The sequence below is a fragment of the Tasmannia lanceolata genome, unplaced genomic scaffold (genome assembly GCF_043159265.1).
Source record: "Tasmannia lanceolata isolate RefF3 unplaced genomic scaffold, GAP_Taslan_0.1 ptg000023l, whole genome shotgun sequence".
NCBI lineage: Eukaryota > Viridiplantae > Streptophyta > Magnoliopsida > Canellales > Winteraceae > Tasmannia > Tasmannia lanceolata.
Window position 1 is genome coordinate 16,440,420 of NW_027518700.1, and position 14,835 is coordinate 16,455,254.

The following is a 14,835-nucleotide window of genomic DNA, read 5'->3' on the forward strand; positions in this document are numbered from 1 at the left end:
ATGCCAACACTATGTCGATCTGCTTGTCATATGAGTACATGGGTGCTGAATTTAATATGCCGAATCGCTTCTTAAGGACACCAAAAGTTCGCTCGATTACATTCCTTGCCAAAGAATGCCTTTGGTTATACAACTCCTCGGGTTTTCTTGGTCTGCGCCCTCTAATCTGATTGAGATGGTAACCAATACCTTGGATTGGAGTTATAAAATGGGACAGGCACGGATACCCGGCATCACCAAGGTAAAACTTTCCTACAATCAAAGAAAGGATTATACTCAAATTAGCTATGTACGAAGGGAACTGCATCTGTACAAACATAATAATAAGGTAAGTATTACCTGGAAAAATAGGAATCCCATTCTGCTTTGATATGGCAGATGCTAACACCCGTGAGTCCGATGCTGACCCCTCCCACACACAAAGGACGTACGTAAACTTTAGGTCAAAGTCGCAACAGGCTAACACATTTTGGGATGGGAAGTGCTTACGACAAATATATCTTTTCTGAATATCCTGAGATACTTTTGCAGGAATGTGCGTCCCGTCAATTGCACCGAGACAATCCTATAATATGGACATTCAGATGTCAACTATCACTGTGAACATGGCTCAATTACTAACAAACTACAGTCGAAATACGTAGCTATCGTAAATGTACCTTAAAATAAGGCATGAAATTAGGATTATCAAGGATTGCACGTGGTGTCTCTCTTGATGGACGTACTATGAACATGTATTGCAGAATGAGAACAGCATCGAGAACGTTATTAAAATACTTTGAAACAGTTGCCCCAGACCTTCTTGTGGTTGCCCTAACAGTACGATTCCTTTCGTTGTGTGAAATCACACTTAAGAAAATCATAACTTGTTCCTCAACAGTGCAATGAATTGTGTCTTCCAGCAAGGTAGTGTTTCTAAAAAGGGCCACGAAGGTGCGGAAGCACTGAACATCCATACGAAGAAGAGCAATACAATGGTCCTCTGCGTTCGTGATACGTCTAACAAAGGTCCTACGGGTTAGGTACCCACTTTCGTAAGGTGCTCTTGTAATATTCTGCTCTAGGTATAGTCGAACCCTAAGCGTAACTGCAGCTGCCGTAGAGATTACTATAGCTGCAGCTCGAAGGATCAACATCCGCCTATCTGCTAGTTGACGAGGCATGATAATAACCTTAAGAAATACTAAAAAAACAAAATTTAGTATAAGAAGACAACCGGCAAAGACACCATAACCACAGTCACAACCATTGAAATAAAACTCTTATAGCCACCACCAACCACCAAAGCACCGACTTGCAACCACAACCACTGTAACACCAAACAACATCATCCACAAAGCACCGACAACCGCCCACAACCACTAAACCACCAAACCACCAAAGACCCATCAACCACCAAAGCACCAACATCCATCCAGAACCACAAAAACATCTAAACCATCATCAACAACCAAAGCACAAACATCCACCCACAACCACCAACACATCCATACCCAAAACATCCATACACCAACAACCACCGACAGAATTATATAGTATTGCCATTGCAAACAGAAATCCCCCAAAATCAGCCATAAAAACCATTGCAAAAAAAGGAAAAAAAAATTTGTATGAAGCCATTGCAGACAGAAAAATAGCATAAAAATGAAGAGAAAAGGGAAGAAAGGGGATCTGAACCCTAATACCTAAATAAAAGCTAACAAATAAAAGCTTTAGACAAGCCATTGCAAACAAAATGCCCCCAAAATCAGCCATAACAACCAAATCCAAACCCTAAAACCCAAATACACTAAAATGGACAACTTTATTAATTGATTGACGCGTTAAAGAAGAAAGATCCTTTGGGAGAGTAGTTCATCAAATCCAATCATGTCATTACACATGGAAACAGATGGTTAGGCAAACAATCATTGTCGGGATTAATGGTAATAGGTAATCTTAAGGCACTACCATGTAATCAAGACCATTGATCTTGTAGAACATCACGAGGAAACCAACAAGATTTGGGTTCCATCCCAAATATATGGATATCCAATGCGTATGATAAAGAATTACTAAATATTTTTGTTGGTAAAATCTTAAATGAAGCTTGATGGAACATGGACAGGTGATCATTTGCTCATGGAGTTCTCAACAGCATTTAGAAATGAATTATCATTGACGTTCATATCATTTCACATCAAATGATAAGATCATGTGCATGAGACACAAGTAAGTCTCAATTAGTGTCTCTTAGGAAGATATCTCACATTTGAAGAGAAGTTAATGTTTTTGTTGATCATATTTTTGTTGGTGCAAAAATCCTACACTCTATTGTAAGAGAAAATAACTTTTGATCAAAAGTTTTCGAATGTCTTTCCAATTAGTAAAATTGTACCTTAAATTCGAGTAATGTGAGAACTGCGAGCAATGATTGTTGGTTCGAATGCCTTGTGAAAAAAAACTTAATAATTCGTTTAGAGTACAGAGAAAACAGAGAAAATACAGAAAGAAAATGAAGAGAGCAAAAGAGATCTACATTACAAAATGCTCCTGGATAAAAAGAAAAGATGCAACCTATATGTTGATGTGTGTAGCCTTCCAACATTATTTACTCCCTATATTTATACTCTCTGATTCTTGAGGTCTCTTTTCATGATTTGAATTCAAATTTCTGGCGATTATGGAGTTCGAGTGGCAATCGTATTTCGATATCCATTTCGAATGGTCTCGTGTGTGAGGTATCACATCAGTGGACCTCAAGTAATTAATTGTGTCACTCACTTAATAATTTAACACTTCACGACTACGTGTCGCGTTGTACCTGTATCATTTAATCTCTTACTTTCGATATCTAAACAGCTCTATCCTCCATGGTGCTTGATTAGTGCACAAGTCATAGAAATCTTTCAACTCAGATCTTTGGTAATTAGTGGCATTCAAATTTCAATTTGAACCGTTGATAGCAGAGTATTCGAAACATCCTTCTTATCCACCTGTGACTAGTTGTATTTGATGGAGATTTGGTTGTGTGATTTCAAGCAATGAATCACACCTGAATCAAAGCTTTAATCGTAAAAGAAAATATTGACATTGCTTGACCGTCCTTATATAGGGCCACGCTCTTAATCTTGTTCTTGAAGATATACATGGTAGAAGCTATAAAAGATTATAATCCTTTTTCTTATTCTTTAATAAATTCTAGTGGGGTCTGCCACAAAAAAAACTACTTTATAGTGTTTTACTAACACATTTAGGCTCGTTAATAACAAAAATTGTAACTGGGTCTATGCTATGTCTGTGATCAAATCTGTTAGTGGAGGTCCTTGATCGATCGAGCCTATTTTACAGTTCTGCCAATAGTTTCTCAACCATTGCTTTTTAAAAAAAAATTCTTAGGCCTATGATCTCAGTCCGAAATGGGACCAAGACCATCTGGGCCATCCCGTGATGTTCTACAATATCAATGGTCTAGATTGAAAATATATGCCCCCTCTTCTGGGATCCTAGAATCCATCGTTCACCTTTGATCATATAGTCATTTCTACAAGATCAATGGTCTAGATTGACCATACATTCCCCCCACATTTGGGACCCTAGAATTGATGGTCGGTCATTTCTTTAGAAAAATTCTATCAATCAACTACTAAACTAGTAAACTACAGTTGCACCATCCTCGTATAGGAATAGAAATCTTCCCATAAAATCGGAGAGATGATTTCCATTTTACACTCCGGTGAGGGTAATTTCGTCAATTCAACCAAATCCAATCTATTTTTAACGTGGGAGTATTTCGGAGAATAGAGCTGAGGAGATATCTATAAAACCCCCCGACCAAAAAATAAAAGAAGAGAAGAAGAAGAAGAGAGGATGACTCTGGTAGGTAGCAGGGAGGTTAAGGAGGGACCCACCGTGTATGTTGGCAAGGGGCAGCAGGAGAAAGAGGGTGTTGTTATCAAAGGGGTGTCGTGCTCTTCTGCCCACTTGGAAAGAGAATTGGTGGGGAGGGATGGATTCTGTTTGGATTGCTCGGAATCGACGGTGGAGAGCTCGTCGATCAGCGTTGGAGGGGAGAGCTCGTGCAAATCAACAGCGGAGATTGATCGGGAAGAGGAGGATGATGTTCAGAGTGAATTCAAAGGTGGTTTGGTTTCTATGGGATCATTGGAAGAATCTCTTCCCATCAAGTGGGTTCTCTTTTATTCTCTTATATTTTGAAAAAATTTCACTTTTGAAGGAATATGAATTTGGTTGGATTTGTTTCTTATATTTTGTTTTTGGGTTTTTTGGTAAATGGACTAAAACCAAAAAATAAAAATTATATCGCAGCCAATGGGGGAGCCCTTTCACCTCTTTTTTGCAAGGGCTCCCTTCAGTTTAGTCTTCCTCCTGATTTTAAGGCACTGTTTTGCTAAAAGAGGAAAAATTATAATATGACAATACTTGAAACATGAGGAATTCTAGACTGAAGGGAGCCCTTGCAAAAAAGAGATGAAAGGGCTCTCCTATTGGCTACACATCACCATCATGCATTAATAACCGCTGAAAAGTCAAACATGATGGTGATGTGCAGCCAATGGGGGAGCCCTTTCACCTCTTTTCTGCAAGGGCTCCCTTCAGTTTAGACTTCCTCTTGAAACATATAGGTTTTTACTAGGAACATTTAAATGATCTTGGAAACATCAATTTACACATGTTTTCAGATTTGTGCACTATTATTTAATTTTAACTTGTGGGGTTTTGACAATTATTAGTTTCTTATTATTTTGTTTGATAAATGTGAGTTCTCACATGATCAAATTAGTATGTTTTTTTTCTCTTCCTTATATTCTTTTGTTGAAATCTTAACTAAGTTGCATTGTATATTTCTCCAAATTCAAATTGATAATTGAATCCATCTTTTATTTATTTTTCAGAAGTGGTTTGTCGAATTTCTTTGCTGGGAAATCAAAATCTTTTGCTAACCTAGCAGAAGTGACTTGTGTGAAAGATCTTGTAAAGGCAGAGAATCCCTTCAACAAGAGAAGAAGAATACTCATGGCTGCTAAGTCCTCAAGAACAACTCCTTACAATACTCTCAATACTTATCTTCCTCTCATAGGCCCTGACTCTTTGGAAGAAACACAAGAAGAAGAAGAAGAAGAAGAAGAAGAAGAGCACTAAGAGTCCCCATTGGCACCTTTGCCACTCCATGAAAAGAAATTCCAGTCCTTCAAATCACCAAGGTCTTCCTCCCTCTATGACTTGAGAGATCCTTAATTATCCTAAACAAATAACTAACTTTAAATTTCCTTTTATCTCTGTTAACAGACCCAATATCAGTTTCTTTTGAATTATATTGATTTCTTGTTCTTGTTTTCTCTCTTATCTTTTTTATTTTTATTTTTTTGGGTTACTATATTTGGTTTAATGTCTGTTGGGAAAGAGACAAGGCTTTTCTCCTTTCCCTATTTAAATAATTGGGATGGAAACAAATTTGGAGATTTATTTATTAAGTAATTGATTACCTTGTTTGTGTAACGCCAAAATGGTAATTGGGAGTTTGGGACATGAAATCTTCTACTGAATATGGACAATGAAATTGTTTTCTTGGAAGCTAAGCAAAAAAAGGGTTGTCCTAAATACACTATAGGGGGCTGGCCCAGGGAAGAAAAGGGGTGAATATATATAACTTCCCATTATAGAAACTAGAAAGGTTGCATTTTTTAACCATTTTCAAGAATAACTTCTTGTATATTAAGGCCATGTTCGTTTTGGATTCACAATCAGTTTTCAGAATCCAAAACAATCAGGTCATAAAAAAAAGTCATTATCTCGCTCTCTTTGTCAGAATGTTCAGTGCCTAGTTCTTTGTCAAACTGGTGGAATTTCAAGTTTTATGGGATAGTTCCTTCTTAAAAAATAGAAAAGTGAGAAAACACATAGCTTCAAAAACCCCCAAAAAAGGAAAAAAAATAAATCCCAACCAGCCATTGCCCCTTGTTTCACACTTTGAGAAACGATAGTGGAACGGAAGATAGAAAATTGCAAACCCGTGAGCTAAGTTCCAATGGAATGCACCCAGATGTACTCTTTGGTTTTCTTCATTTGATTGTATTGTTTCTTCCCTTTTACAGAGGGAAGATTTCACAATCATGCAAAACACATGCATGGTCATGCGCAACCCCCAATATCAGTGCCACCAAGCTCAATTCCAGCACCTCCTATTTCAATAAGTTCTCCTGCTCTAAGTCCCAACACTGATGGAATTTCTTATTGAGCTTGTTCGATTAGCATTGTTGGAGTGAGAATGGGGTGTGAAATTATCAAGGGGGGTTGGCTATGCAAAATAAATGCATTGACCTCTCAACGGAGAAGGAGCCTGATATCTTTAACGCCATCAAGTTTGGGGCAGATACTAACCTGTAACTTGTTACCCCTTTAATTTGTTAATTTATATCTGATACTGATAATGCCCATCAAAATCTGAGTTGGGTTCATTGCATTATGGAAATGTCATCCTGACCAACTAGTTAAAAACCCATCTCTATGGAAGTTTGAGCGTCTCATATACGCAATCGCTAGAAACCCGTTGTAAGTTGTCCCTACTCTGAGCTAAGTTACCATGGAATGCACCCAGTTGTTCTCTTTGGTTTTCTTCATTTGATTGTATTGTTTCTTCCCTTTTACGGAGGGAAGATTTCATAATCATGCAAAACACAAGCATGATCATGCACAACCCCCAATTTCAGGGCCACGAAGCTCAATTGCAGCAGCACCAAGCTCAATTGCAGCACCACCTATTTCAATAAGTTCTGCTCTAAGTCCCAACACTGATGGAATTCACAAAGAATTTGGACATCTTAGGAATATATAATTCAGCCATCTGAAAGGGGAGTGATAAATCGACTCCCATATATCTTAAATCGACTCCCCATGTGTCTTTCTCTCTCCTCTGGGTTAGAGAGAGATAGACACATGGGCAGTCGATTTAAGAAATTTGGGAGTCGATTTATCACTGCCCCATCTAAAATGGTAAGTCATAAAGCTTCCAAATCTTCTTATTTACTCCATTTAACAACCCCACCGCTAACAATCTTCCATTATAACTGTTTTTTGGTGTAGGAGACCTGTATATCTATCGGAGCAGGTTCTTCGAACGTGTATGCTGCTTTATTTGATACAGAAAATGGAAAATGAAATTATTTTCGCCCTACTTCTAATCTGTTTTTCCCCCTGTTTTCTGATCACCAATGTCAAGATCTTTGGGCCATGTGTTGAGACCCGGGTAGAACTCACCCTTAAAAGCTAGCCATTAGAGGGAGGTTGCACAAACAGGTCAAGTGTTTACAAGGTCAGCAGACGCTTGGCAATGAAGTCAACCCATTTGTCCAAGTTCCAACTAAGTCATCAAGTCAATTTAATTTGGAACCCACAGAAGGGTTTCAGAAACAGAGTTTGATGAATAGAAAAGATCTCAAAGCTGACTAATGAAGAATCAGTTTTAATCGGTATTTCCTAATTTCTTAATTTGCACCGTTTTAATATCAAGATCCATACTCAATAAAGTGGCAATGAATTGTTTTATCTGGGAGTGAAGTCTGTATTCGCTTTTCTCATTTTTCAGATCTTCTTGGTCTATCAGCAATTGAACTAAGAAATTCATTTAAAGCCCATGTTTTTCTTTACATCGAGTTCCACTAGACAAGATGATTTCTTTACTTCAATCCAATGCTTTTCTTTACTTCAAATTTTTTAACTAAACACATCAGTAGGTACAAACTAGATCAATGAATTCTTTGAAAGAAAACAATACACAGTGAAGTCACTTCAATCTTATTTGCTATGATACAGATATAGTGGGTTCTCTCTTCTTCTCTTCAGACTTCGTTTCATAGATTTTGGAACATAATTTAGGATTGGTTTGTATGTGAACCTACTTGCATTCTGGGTGAAAATTGTGTCAACTGCATCTAAACATTGTATAAACTGCAATAAGGAATGGCTTTTTAAATTGCAGTTAATGTACAAACTGTGCCCGAAATGCAATTAGTTCTCACACACAAACTGAGCAGCAGACTTATAGACTGATAGAAATTTGTAACCTCCATATAAGAAGAACATTATACATTGCATATCTATCAGGTACTTCTCCATGTACATGAGTCCTTCACGTCTATTTTCGTACTAAAGTAATTGCCAAGATTAATTTCCAATGGCCACCTACCTCTGAAACACACGCAAATCATCTTTTTCGTTATTTTTTTAATCTCCTTGGGGATGTTAAGAATTTGAAATTTTCTACTTACGAAACCAGTGCTTCAAAATGTAGATGCAGACCAAAATGTAGCCAAAGTAAGTCCTATTTGATTCAGCACAGTGAGATCGAGCACTTTCACGAAACCAAATACTTGGTCGATGCGGTCATAACTAAAGAGCCAAAGGAGTTTTGATTGACTTTGTAGGGCAAAACGAGTACTCGAGCAAGAATGTGGCCAATGTAAAAGGAGCCCGATTAGGGCTAGTCAATGATGACTTGGGGGAGTTTTGAAACTATGTACAAAGCTATAAATAATTGTACTTTGAATCTATAAATGTAATTAAATACCCATTGTTATGACTTATGAGTCCCGAGTCTCCTGGCAGTCTCCTGACATTCAACATGGCATAGATAGAGTGGACAATATTTATAGTTTTCAAAACTTTCAAGCTTAGTAAGGACTGTCTAGTTAGTTTTCCAAATAGATAAATAAACTGCAGCATATGCTTAGCTGAATGCTAAGCAGTTCAGTTCTACTGAGAATATGTATCTTGATGATAGAAGTATTTGCACTCATACAGTTAAAGGTAGGTTTGCAAAGTTCAGACCACCTCCACAAAGAACAAACCAGTTTGGGCGAGCCAAGGTCTTAGAAGATAGACAATGTGGCTTCATGCCATTGCAAATACGAAAACTTTCCATAGGCGAGACACCTAGTATAACAGAAAAATCAATCCAAACTACACCTTTCTGGAGAATTTGAGTTCCCCATTTTAAAGGTTTTTACCTGAATTAGAACTCATTGGGAATGCTCCTTTGTTTCTCTACTGACCCCTGAGTTACCAATGTGTTCTCCTTACTGGACATTTTCCAATCTAGTTCATTCTTTGGATTGTAATCTCACTGCACTTAGGATAGTGTAAAAAACATAGACTGTCTCCAACTGTCCACCTTACTATCAAACGAAAATGGGATAGCTAAAGAATAGTAACCATGGATTCTAATGATCTATAGCTTTATTATTCACATTGTTAGAGTATAAAAGATTAAATAATGCCATCTCCAATGGCTTAAGCTTTTGGAGTAATTGGTTGTTTCACACACATAAACCAGCACCAAAACATGGATCACACACATTGAATATATGAATAAATTGGGCTCACTTGTTATTCCAACTTACGAGAAATTTCCCATTTAGTATATAAATTCTGAATTTTCTGTGCTAAATGGGAAATATTCTCATTCAATTTCTGTACAAACAACATCGACAAAAATTATAACAGTTGAAGAAACAGAGAATTGAATAGAAAAGTTAAAACCCATTAAAGGGCTTGAACTGTATGCATCTAAAAGAAACAGAAGATCAAGAATGAGGAAAAAATACAGAACTCCATATCTGAAGGAGAATGAGAAAAAAGGGGAAAAATAATCAAACTTCACCCAAAAAACATGGGAAATATTTTCATTGAATTTCTGTACAAACAATGTTGATAAAAATGATAATTACAGCTGGAGAAACAGAAAATTGAATAGAAATGGTAAAAAGGTAAAACCCATAAAACGGGGCTTGAACTGTATGTATGAAAAAGAAACAGAAGGTGAAGACTGGGAAAAACAAGCCAACAACTCCATATCCGCAACGAGCAATATCCGAAGGAGAATGTGAAAACGGCAAAAATAATCAGAATTCACCCAAATAATATGGGAAATAAATGGGCTCGAGCTGACTAAAAATATCGTTTTCTGAAGGCTCTGAAACTGGCACCATCCTTCCTTCCTTTGCACAAGCAAGATGAAGAGGCGGATCGGCAATGGGTACACGATCCTCAACCTCGGCTTGTGCTGAAGCAAGCGCTTCCGCATGTGTTACCATATTCTCTCTAACTTGTTCCTTCTTCCTTATCAATGCCTGCTGATCTTCAATGGGTAGTGCTCCCAATTCCTCCATATTGACTCTATTCCACCAGTAGTCCCCACCACCACCACTCTCATCATTCCCTCCCATCTTGCTTTGCTTTTGCTCTTTCTCTAGCTGATGCTCTAGTTGCAAGACATGGTTGGAGAGTATGGGAACTATGGCAACCGCGTGTGAAGGAGTGGGGCCTCCAAGGTAGTAGTCAAGGACGGCATCAACGGAGGCATGGGTGAAGACGTAGGGCTTTCCACCAGGGGAGAAGATTATAATTGCGATCTGAGAGTCGCAGAGGATGCAAAGCTCTTGAGCTTTGTTAAAGAGACCTTTGCACCTCTTTGAGAAGCACACCTGCCTCGCATTCTTGTTTTCGATCTTCTTTATTTTTATCTTCCTCTTTCCCATCTCTCTTTCACTTGGAGTTTATAGAAACCTTATTTCTATCTAAGAGCAGAAAACTCAGAGCAGAAACCTTATTTCTATCTTCCTTTTTGATCTGGCACCAGCTTTCTTCAATTAATCCCTCTATTTCCTTCCCTTGAACAGAAATAAATTGGATGGAACAAATTCCAGATTGGTATTTTCTTTTCCAATTAATCTCTCTCTTTCCTTTTATTGAACCGAATTCCAGATGAAGGAGATGATCAGCAGAGATGGGTTTCTTCTTTTAATCACTCTCTGTCTTTCTCTTGAACAGAGTTCCTGATGGAGATGATCGACATAGAAGAAGGGTTTCTTTTTATAATCCCTCTGTTTCCTTTGGTTTTCGAATATGACCGTTAGTAATTTTCTTATTTCGAATTTAATTACCATTATAATTCCCCCAACCGAACAACTAAGCCGGTATCCTGCGTAAACAAAAGAGAAGAGTGTCAATATCAAAACGAATCCGTAAAAGATAGGGGTGTGTTTTTGTGGTCATGTCATTTATATGAGATGATAAGGGGCCTACTAAATTATCGATGGAGATAAATATTCGCTCCCTTTTTCTTCACCTGGACACCCCTTGTAGTGTCATAGTCATAGATAGGGGTGTTAAAGAGCCGAGCCCAAGCCTAGCTCGGTCAGGCTCGGCCAGGCTCGTGAGCCTTACTAAGCTCAGGATATAGTAAGGCAATTATATATTCACACCCCTCATCTTCCCTGGACAGCCCTATCTAGTGTAATTTGACTACTCTTTTTACACCACGGGAGGTGGTCGAAGTAACAAATGGGGTTCCAAAAAAAAGTGACAAATTTTGCCTCCCCCTTTCACTCCATGGACAACCCTTTTAGTGTATATAATATATAATATATATTTAAATATATTAAATCCTTAACTAGCCGAGCTGAGACGAGCCGAGCCTCGGCTCGTTAAGCTTAATGAGCCTGGCAAGCCGGCTCGACTAGGCTCGTTAAGGATTCAAGCCGAGCTCGAGCGAGCTTCCGAGCCTGAGCCAAAATTGACACCCTTAGTCATAATTACACAAAAGGGGGTGACCAAGGAAGACTGGGGTAGCTGTATAAAGTATTAGAAAGGGGGACATCGCAACGGCTCTTATTTGATATCGACACTCTTGCTAATTTACGCGGGATACCGTTTCTCTCGTTGTAAAAGGAAGGTTATGTGATCAGATAATGGAAAGTAGCAACGGTCTAATAATTTGAAAACTCCTTTTTCACACTAACAAAGAAACATAGAGTGAGTAAAATAGAAACCCGTCTCTCTTTGAAATCTGCCCTAAGGTTCCTCTAAACCCTAAAGCAATTGTTAGCTGATTTTTAACACATCTCTGTTAAACCCATTTGGATTGAATTCTGATATCCCCAATTCACCTCTTTCAATTGAAGCTAAGAATTCCTGTGAATGGAAAACACTTCTTACCAGGACTGCATCTCAATCTGCAATTTCTCTCTTTCCTCTCCACCAAAAATAAAAACTTCTATTAAAAGGTTAGTTTTGCTCTTAAGTTTATTTTTTTCCTGAATTTTCCTGCTTTTTTTCTTCTTCTTCCCAGTTTCTCCTCTTTCTAGTAAGCTGCAATTCTTGTTCAATTTCATCCCCTCCCCTCTCTCTCTTTCTCTCTGACATATCCAATTGAATTTCGCTTTAGAGAAGAAGGCGCAACCACAGATTCCAAGTCCATGGAAGAACAACCCGAATTCAATTATCTATTACTGTTGGCAAATGTCGCGCAACTGAGCTATCCGCTGATTCCAAGTCCATGGAAACACAACCCAAATTTGATAATCTATTACTGTTGGCAAATGTCGCCGCAACTGAGCTATCCTCTGCTCCTTGTACTAGCACTATTTCTTCTTTTTCATCATTTTCTTCTTCCAAGTCTTACTGTCGCCCATACAAGAAGCTCTGCTCATCAAATTTGCCACCCCACGTATGGCTCGTATCACACCTACGAATAAGAGGCACCCGGCACTTTATTTCGTACATAAGGTCCTCACTCTGACCGATACAGAATCTCACCATTATCGGTTCTCATTACCCAAGGACATGGCAGGCAGAATCTTGTCAGAAAGCAACACTGCGATGACTCAAGTGGAGAAGAAACGAGCAAGATCATCCAACAATGGGTTGAATGTGGTGGTTTTGGTCGCGAATGGGAGCTCGAGTTCAAGTATTGGGATAGCACCAAAGCCCAAGTCTTCACTCGCTGGTTGAGGTAAATGGATTGGTAGCAAAGGCCCATCTTATGCACGTATTAGTCTTTCGTGCACCTGCCATTGGTCCCAGAAATTCTTTGTTGCGGTTCGCCTTGATACATGAAAGAAAAGAGTGATAGAGTCATCGGAACCCAATTGTAGATGGCTAGCAGTTCAATCCCAATTGTGGATCTTACATTTTCTTTTCAATTCTTTGTTTCTCCAATTGTTAATATTTTGTCAACATTGTTTGTACATAAAATTATTTCCCACTGTTACAGGACGAGTGTACTCGAACCTAACCTCCCATAGATTTGTTTTAAGCGGTGGCATTCATTTCATGTGGAATACCCAGCTCACATAAGCCTCAGGAAACGTCAAGAAAAGTAACGAAAGCCCATGAGTGTTGGTTTTTATTATTATTTTATTGTGGTCATTAATAAGAGGTCTTAAAGTTGTTAGAATTTACAGTTTTGCCATTAGTCTTAAAACCTATACGAGTCAGAGAACCCTAGATTGTGCTCGTTTATGGTTTTCAACCTCAAATACCGAGTTCTTACATCTTTCCTCTAATATCCCAAGCACCTCAAACCTCAAACCTTGAATTTTCAGTGGAAATAAATCCCAACTTCATCAGAAGTACTCCCTTGTCGGCTCCGGCAAATTTCTAAAGATAGAATCTGTAGCACTAAGTATCAATATGATAGAACAAATAATCATAGAGAAATGTAGATAGAAATATCTTTATCTTCTGATTGGTTCAGGTAGAAGTAGCTTGTTTAGGTTAAATTTCGAGGACGAAATTTTTATAAGGGGAGAGAATGTAATACCCAGCTCACATCTGGCTATATACGTAAGCCTCAGGAATCAAAACCATACATACCGTACTAGTTTAACTATATCTACATACTTCTCCAAACAACAAAAGCAAAAGCTCATATATAGTCCTAGTCCAGAAAATCCCGCAAACACTGGGTGGATCGCCCGTCACGACTAGCCTCGGAACCTAAAATGTTATAATCCACAGTGAGCTTGAAAGCCAGCAAGTAATATAGCTCAACTAAAGCTAAGTCTAGGCATGTAGAAAAAAAATGCAAAATGTCGGAAATTCAGAATGTACTCGGTATATACAGAGTTTGAAATACAAAATCAGACTCATATGTATCTGAAAATGCATAATAACAAAACAATGCTCATGTACTAGGCTTGGTCGTCAACAAACACTGCATTCTCGCAGTCTGATATCTGATACAAGTCGATAGGGTCAATTATTTTACCTCCACTGACTTAAGAGGGCCAACGAATTTTTATCCCATTGGTAGGCCTACAAACACATACCATCCATCGTGAGCCAAACCTCGCCCAAATGCTAACCAGGCGTCCCCGGTGCACATGAGTTTATTATGCAGTTTCTTATTAGCACAACTAATTCATGTGCAAAAACAGTCGTCCCCGATGCACATGAATCCATCATGCCATTTCCTAATTGCTCCTTGCCTAATTTCTACCCAACTCTCAACCTCATGCATTTCATAATATACCCAAGATTTCAAAAGCTTATGCTAAATCATATTTTTCAAGGAACAATTTTATTTGCCAAATCTTTTCAAAAAGTTTACATACGAAGGCCGCTAAAGTTAAGCTAAATACTTGCCTAAAGTGCCAAAAACCCACTTCATAATCCTTTTTGAAGCTCTTCCTCCAATCCTACAATACATGGAGTTTATAGTCTTAGGCTTCACTTTAGTCATCTAAATACATAAATAAAGCACCCTTAATATCCCAACTTGAAAAAATCTATCCTTTGAACCAATATATTGGTGGAAAAATAAGCTAAAATATCAAAATATATAAAGTATAGCTTACCTAAAGAGATACAAGCAAGCTTAATTACAACTAGTAAGGGTACCTGGGTCTACCGGTCCAGACGCCTCTACATCTTGCTGAGTCATAGTAAACAATCGGCCCTCCGTAGAAGGTCTGCCACCAGTCTGTTGATGCGATGTAGATGCTTGAGCTGACCAAGTCGGTGCTAGCTGGTTTCTCTGAGGCTGACCTGGTCGGG

At 38.3% G+C, this 14,835-nt stretch overlaps 1 protein-coding gene across 1 annotated transcript; it reads left to right on the forward strand.

Moving 5' to 3' along the window:
* Positions 1–3,787: 3,787 nt before the first annotated feature.
* Positions 3,788–5,485, forward strand: LOC143856718 (uncharacterized). The gene is made up of 2 exons (XM_077366995.1): positions 3,788–4,166; positions 4,896–5,485. Exons 1-2 carry the CDS (start codon positions 3,850–3,852, stop codon positions 5,140–5,142), a joined length of 564 nt encoding a protein of 187 aa, XP_077223110.1. The 5' UTR covers positions 3,788–3,849; the 3' UTR covers positions 5,143–5,485.
* The last annotated feature ends 9,350 nt before the right edge of the window (positions 5,486–14,835 follow it).